General features: G+C 46.5%; 1 protein-coding gene across 1 annotated transcript in view; it reads right to left on the bottom strand.

The window, feature by feature from the left end:
* LOC143287835 (uncharacterized) overlaps nt 1-7,500 on the bottom strand; it is a 127,624-nt gene that overhangs the window by 36,287 nt on the left and 83,837 nt on the right. The window contains exons 16-17 of the mRNA XM_076596073.1: nt 4,947-5,129; nt 2,779-2,854 (exon numbers count right to left, since the gene is read on the bottom strand). Of these exons, the coding sequence (XP_076452188.1) occupies nt 2,779-2,854; nt 4,947-5,129 (259 nt within the window). The remainder of the gene's footprint in view (nt 1-2,778; nt 2,855-4,946; nt 5,130-7,500) is intronic.

The following is a 7,500-nucleotide window of genomic DNA, read 5'->3' as shown; positions in this document are numbered from 1 at the left end:
CCTCTCTATCTCTCCCCCCTGTCTCTCCTCCCTGTCTCTCCTCCCTGTCTCTCCCCCCTGTCTCTCCTCCCTGTCTCTCCTCTCTATCTCTCCTCCCTGTCTCTCCTCTCTATCTCTCCTCTCTGTCTCTCTTCTCTGTCTCTCCTCTCTGTCTCTCCTCTATCTCTCCTCTCTATCTCTCCTCTCTGTCTCTCCTCTCTTGTCAATCCTCTCTGTCTCTCCTCTCTATCTTTCCTCTCTATCTCTCCTCCCTGTCTCTCCTCTATCTCTCCTCTCTATCTCTCCTCTCTGTCTCTCCTCTCTTGTCAATCCTCTTTGTCTCTCCTCTCTATCTCTCCTCTCTGTCTCTCCTCTCTATCTCTCCTCTCTGTCTCTCCTCTCTATCTCTCCTCCCTGTCTCTCCTCTCTATCTCCTCTCTGTCTCTCCTCTCTATCTCTCCTCTCTTGTCCATCCTCTCTGTCTCTCCTCTCTTGTCAATCCTCTCTGTCTCTCCTCTCTATCTCTCCTCCCTGTCTCTCCTCTCTCTCTCTCCTCCCTCTCTGTCTCTCCTCTCTGTCTCTCCTCCCTGTCTCTCCTCTCTGTCTCTCCTCTCTTTTCTCTCCTCCCTGTCTCTCCTCTCTATCTCTCCTCTATCTCTCCTCCCTGTCTCTCCTCTCTATCTCTCCTCTCTATCTCTCCTCCCTGTCTCTCCTCTCTATCTCTCCTCTCTGTCTCTCCTGTCTGTCTCTCCTCTCTATCTCCTCTCTATCTCTCCTCCCTGTCTCTCCTCTCTATCTCTCCTCTCTTGTCTCTCCTCTCTATCTCTCCTCTCTTGTCTCTCATCTCTATGTCTCCTCTCTGTCTCTCCTCTCTATCTCTCCTCCCTGTCTCTCCTCTCTATCTCTCCTCTCTATCTCTCTTCCCTGTCTCTCCTCTCTATCTCTCCTCCCTGTCTCTCCTCTCTATCTCTCCTCTCTGTCTCTCCTCCCTGTCTCTCCTCTCTGTCTCTCCTCTCTGTCTCTCCTCTCTATCTCTCCTCTCTATCTCTCCTCCCTGTCTCTCCTCTCTATCTCTCCTCTCTATCTCTCCTCCCTGTCTCTCCTCTCTATCTCTCCTCCCTGTCTCTCCCCTCTATCTCTCATCTCTTTCTCTCCTCTCTATCTCTTCTCTCTGTCAATCCTCTGTGTCTCTGTTCTCTCTCTCTCCCCTGTCTCTCCTTTCTGTTTCTCCTCTCTATCTCTCCTCCCTGTCTCTCCTATCTCTTCTCTATCTCTCCTCCTCCTCTCTATCTCTCCTCCCTGTCTCTCCTATCTCTCCTCTATCTCTCCTCCCTGTCTCTCCCTGTCTCTCATCTCTTTCTATCCTCTCTATCTCTCCTCTCTATCTCTCCTCCCTGTCAATCCTTTCTGTCTCTCTTCCCTCTCTACCCACCCATCTCCCTCTCCCCCCCCCCCCTCCCGCCCCCCCCCCCCCCCCCCCCCCCCCCCCCCATGCAACTCCCCTTCACTTCATCGTAGCCCTCTCGCATGACACGATAAGCCGAGGTCTCGGGGTAGCAGCATCTGTTATGCTGATTCTAAGAACCCACGGCACCAACAGAGAACTTTTCCGCACGATGCTAAAATTCCGTGGAAAGATTCATTCTGTTTCGTCTGCAAATGTGCAAACAGGGGGGCATGTGGGGGGGCGGGGGGGGGGGGGGGGAATTAAAAAAGGAAAGAGGGGCGGGGTGTGGTGGGGAAGAGGGAGCGGGGGGACGGGGGTGGGGGTGGGGGTGGGGGGGTTGGGGGGGGGGGGGGGTCGGAGCGCTACCCCACTGCTGTGGTGACGTAGTCTTTCCAATGTTCTTTGTGTGAGTGACAATGAATTTCACATACAATGAAATACGTTACAATGACAATACAATCCAATACAATATGATACGACGCCGTGTGATAACAATACAATACATTATACAACACAATACAATACCATACCAGACAATACAATGCAATGTTGACAACATTACACAATAGACACACAGGCTAACAAAAAAAAAATATACATACATAATAATTATATATCCACAAAGAAAGAAAAAAAATCATCACATGTTTTGTACGCAGAGACGAGACTTGTAACAACAACAACAACAACAAATAAAAAATAAAATAAAATAAATAAATAAATAAATAAACCCAGGTCGAAACGAAAAAAAAAAAAATAATAATAATAATAAATAAGTAAAGATAATAATAATACTGGATGTATTTACAGAGAACCGGCCAAGAATTCAGACAGCAACACGACAGTAGACAGATAGATCAGACAGAACAGGAGGCAGAAAAAAAGAAGAAGAATAAATCAATAAATAAATATAAATAAATAAATATAAAGGTGGGAGAGGAGCGGGGAGTGGGGGGGGGGTGGGGGGCGGAAAGAGGGGTTGGTTTGGGGGGGAAAGGACAACTTCCCCCCCCCTAGGCAGCATTATTTAATTCCACAGCAGCAGCAGCAGCAGAGACACACACTATTTTTCTACACCATCCCCAGAAACGGGATATAAATAAAATAAAAAAAATCAATACTACTACTACTTGTAATCGGCAACAACAGCAAAAAAAAAAAAAAAAAAATTATTTAATAAATAAAGAAATAAATAAAGTGAAATGCAAAGCGAATGGGCGAGAAAATTAAATAATGCACTAAAAGGAAGAGAAAAAAAAAATCAAAAACAAAAAACAAAACTGGGTCAACTAACTCAACACATTTTTTTTTTTTTTTTTTTTTTTTTTTTTTTTTTTTTAACAACATCTAACCTCTCTGTTTCTCGCGGATGTCACGTAACCTGGCACGGATCTTTTTCCGCTCGTCAAAACTCTCCGTGGCATTCATCTGTGGAGGGGCAACAGGACAAAACACAGTTTTACTACAATTACTTTCTTTGTTTGTTTGTTTGTTTGTTTGTTTCAGTTTCAGTTTCATAGAGAGTTCCCAGTGTCAGTTTCAGTGTGTGTTTTTTTTTTATCAAGGAGGGGGTCACTGCGTTCGGACATAATCCATATACGCTACACCACATCTGCTAGGCAGATGCTTGACAACAGCATGACCTAACGCGCTTTGTCAGGCCTTGAGTGTATACATACATACATATATATATATATACATATATATATATATATATATATATATATATATATATATATATATATATATATATCGGGTGTCCCCCCAAAAAAGTGAACCACTTTTTGACAATTATTTTCTCAGTGACAGAGAAACCGAATTCATTGAAAATTTTCACACAGTAACCTCAGGGTTATCATCAACAAGTCTGCAAAGTATCTAAAAGGTCGAACGCAAATTATGCAAGTATTGTCAAATTCAAAACAGCATGTAAAAAAAAATTCAATATCAGAGCTGTGCTGCAATGTGATCTTCATCAATCATGTTCGTGCCAGCTGCCAGGTGTTGGCATCTGTCAATCAGTATTAGTCTTAAAAATAGCCTGTCTGGGTGTCAAGTCTTTTTTTTTTTTTTTTTTTTTTTTTTCGTCTGTATCCAAAATCAGTTCTGTCCAGTTTCAGTTTGGAAGGATCAACTATGCCTTTGAGTGAAAGTGATAAGGTTACCGTTGAAAACTGTTTCAACGTGAAAGGCTGGGTTGGAAGAAGGATCGTCGTAAAGGAATTTCCAGGCAAGGGGTGGAGTCATGTCACTGTAAATAGACTTATCGCTAAAATACACTAACTGGCAGTGGGAGACCCAAGACTGCATGTTCGGAGGAGAACAAGGACCGTGTTGAGGAACTGATTCAATCCCAGGAGGAGAACCCAGGGACCCACAAATCTCTTAGAGAAGTTGCAAGTGATTTACAAGTGAGCAAGTCTTCCATGCAAAGAATGGCGAAAGAACTGGAGCTGAAGCCCTTCAAGAGGATACGGGTATCAAGGAGGGACCAAAATGTTAGAGGGAAAAGAAAAACTCGCTGCTGTAATTTGAATGACTGCTACTCGGCCACTGATGTGAAAAGGATCGTTTTCACAGACGGGAAAGACTTTACGTTAGAGATAGCTAAAAATCGCCAAAACGATCGCGTTTATGGGAAACGGAAACGAGAAATTCAGCCATCTCGCCTCTATCATGAGACTTCTAATAGTTTCAGCTGGAGTATCCTGGAAAGGAAAAACAAAACATTCATTTTATTGACACTGATAGAGCCAAGGTTAATAGTGAAAGCTACACTCAGTTTCTGGATGACAATCTTCTCCCGGATTGTAGGCGTCTTTATCCTGGAAACAATTACGTGTTTCAGCAAGATGGGGCTCCTTCACACACAAGTAGGGTAACCCAGGCCCATCTGGAGGAGACTACACCATAATAATTGTTCATCAAGAAGGATGAATGGCCTCCACAAAGTCCTGATGTAAGCCAATGGATTATACCATAATTATGGGACTCTCTGAAGGAGAAAGTTTACCGGGGAGTGAGAGACATCTGAAGGAGAAAGTTTACCGGGGAGTGAGAGACAAATTGACCGAGTAGGCGTTAAAGGACAGGATAATTATGTCATGAGAGGAGACGTCGGTGGAAGAAATACGTAAAAACATTTCTGCTTGGAAGAAACGGCTTCGTTTAGTCGTGGAGGAAGATGGAGGCCACATTGAGCATAAACTGAAATAAGTGAGTTTTCCTCTGATATTGGATTTTTTTTACATGCTGTTATGAATTTGACAATACTCGCATAAGGTGCGATGAAAAAAAAATGTGTGAAGAAACAACTGCGTGTACCCCAGCAAAATATAAAAACCAAACACACACACACACACACACACACACACACACACGCACACACACACGCAGCACACACACACACACGAACACAAACACACGCACGCACGCGCGCACGCACACACACACACACACACACACACACACACACACACACACACAAAGACACGCACATTCACAAACATCACTCACTCACCAGCTTATGTAGCTCTTCCTCGTTGTCGATATGATCGTAGGACGACATGATGGTGGTGGTGGTAGCTGTGGTGCTGGGGGTGGGGGTGGTGGTGGTGGTGGAGGAGGAGGAGGAGGAGAGACGTGTGGAGGTGGGGGAGGAGGGGGAGACCTTGTCCCCTGAAGACAACTGGGAGGCGGCTTTCTGAAACACACACACACCATAGAAACTTGTTGTTGTAGGCCTCACGTCATGCCAGTCTTGATGCAAACCATAGACACTTTTGTTGTAGGCCTCTGTGATGGTCATAGTAGGACACGACTGACTATCTATCATACGTCAGCATCTGTTTTGTTCAATGTTTCTCACATCACCCGTTTTCCAAGACGGGTTTCCTTCGCGTTCGCAAATTAATTCATCAATCTCTCAAACGTTTTTTTTTTTTTTTTTTTTTTTTTTTTTTTGGGGGGGGGGGGGGGGGGGTGGAGGGGGGGCAGGGGGGAGAGGGGGCGGGGGGGGGGGGGGGGGGGTTTCCCCTGTTGCTCCTGCTGACAGGCGGAACTAATAATAATAATAATAATATGCAATCTGGAAAACAAAGAAAAGAAAGAAAAGCCGCTTAAATTTCATTCCCATCCCCCCACCCCCACACACCAGCCCCACCCTTTTTTCTTCTTCTTCTCCTCCTCCTCCTCCTCCTTCTTCTTCCTCTTCTTCTCCTCCTCCTTCTTCTTGTTCTTGTTCTTCTTCTTCTTCTTCCGATCCCCATCAAAACCACAACGTACCTTTCGGGTGTTCGTATTTGGCCCAGAGATACTCCATCTAAATATTTTCTTCTCTGTTTCGCTCTGTTCTCCAGTAAACCAGTTTGTATGGTTGGCCGCCATTGTCAAAAGAGGCTATCTCAGTGTATACATGCGTTACACACACACACACACACACACGCGCGCGCGCGCGCTCTCTCTCTCTCTCTGAATGTGTGTCTGTGTGTGTGTCTGTGTGTGTGTCCTCTCTCTCTCTCTCTCTCTCTTTTTCCCCCTCCCCCCTCTCTTTCTGTCACTATTCCTCTCTCACATGACGTGTATGATTTAATTTCATTTAATCTAAATTTCTTCGCTCGACTTTCTCATAATATAATTCAAAGTTGTCTCTTTCTTTCTCCGTTGGTTTAATTAATTTCGTTAATAATGCCGACTTCTGGGATAAGAAAATTTCCGCAGATTTCACAACAGAAACTGCAAAGACACCAAAAAATTAGAAATAAATAAATAAATGAAATAAAAAGAAAAATAAATAAATAAAAAGAAAAGAAAAAAAAGCTATGTATCTTTCGACTCCCTCGCACCCCCCCCCCCCCCTCCCCACCCGCCCCTCCCTCCCATCCCCCTCCCCATCCACTCCCACACCCGCACCCCACCTCATCCCAGCCCAACCCGTCCAATTACCGGTGCGTGCGTTTCCTATATATAGGTATATATACCTCGCTCACTCAAAAAACTGATGGAGCAGCTCCTCCCCCCCCCCTTCTCTCTCTCCCCCTCTCTCTCTCTCTCCCTCCCTCTCTTTCTCTCCCTCCCCCTCTCTCTCCCTCACCCCCCTCTCTCTCCCTCACCCCCTCTCTCTCCCTCACCCCTCTCTCTCTCTCTCCCTCCCACCACCCTCTCTCTACCTCTCTCCCTCCCCCTACCCCTCTCTCTCCCCCCTCTCTCTCTCTCTCCCTTCCCCCCCTCTCTCTCTCCCTCCGCCTCTCTCTTTCCCTCCCTCTCTCTTTCTCTCCCTCCCTCCCCCTCTCTCCCTCCCTCCCTCTCTCTCTCTCTCTCCCTCTCACCCCCCCCTCTCTGTCTGTCTGTCTGTCTCTCTCTCCTTCCCTCCCCCTCTCTCTCTCCCTCTCCCTCCCCCCTCACTCTCTCTGTCCCTCCCCTCTCTCTCTCCCCTCCTCCCTCTCTCCCTCACCCCTCCCCCCTCTCTCCCACCCTCTCTCTCTCTCTCTCCCCTTCCCACCCCCCCCCTCTCTCTCTCCCTCTCCCCTCTCTCTCTCTCCCCCTCCCCGCTATCTCTCCCTCCTCCCCCCCCTCCTCTCTCTCTCTCTCTCGCTTCGTTCGTCAGTCAAAACGATAACAGCTCCTTGTTCCTTCCTATCCATCGCCCCACACAAGAGCGGAAGTGTGCGCGCGAGAAAGATACTCGTACTCATGCATGGAAGGAAGGAGGGAGGGCTGGGCTGGCTGGCTGCTGAAAAAGCGATCAGGTTTGTAGCAGCCGACCCACGTATATATACATACATACATCCATCCATACATACAGCTTGTTTTGGTAGGAGCTAAAGTCAGCCAGCGGCTACAGAAGAACGCACGTGGCTAAAAAAAAAAAAAAAAAAAAAAAAAAATTAAATTAAAAAAAACCTACCACCACCCACCCACCCCCGATTCCTTCGCCCTCTCTACTTCCGCCTACCCTGCTTAGTTTGTTGTTGTTGTTTTTACGCCGAGGCTCATTCTAGGGACGGCCTCGAAGGACTCCGCGGCGGACGGACTCCTAATCAGTCAGTGGTCATTTAAGTTAGTTTGTGGCTGGT

The sequence above is a fragment of the Babylonia areolata genome, chromosome 12 (assembly GCF_041734735.1).
Source record: "Babylonia areolata isolate BAREFJ2019XMU chromosome 12, ASM4173473v1, whole genome shotgun sequence".
NCBI classification, from domain to species: Eukaryota; Metazoa; Mollusca; class Gastropoda; order Neogastropoda; family Buccinidae; genus Babylonia; species Babylonia areolata.
The sequence above is the reverse complement of the archived record's forward strand: the minus strand, read 5'-3'. Positions and strand labels throughout refer to the sequence as shown.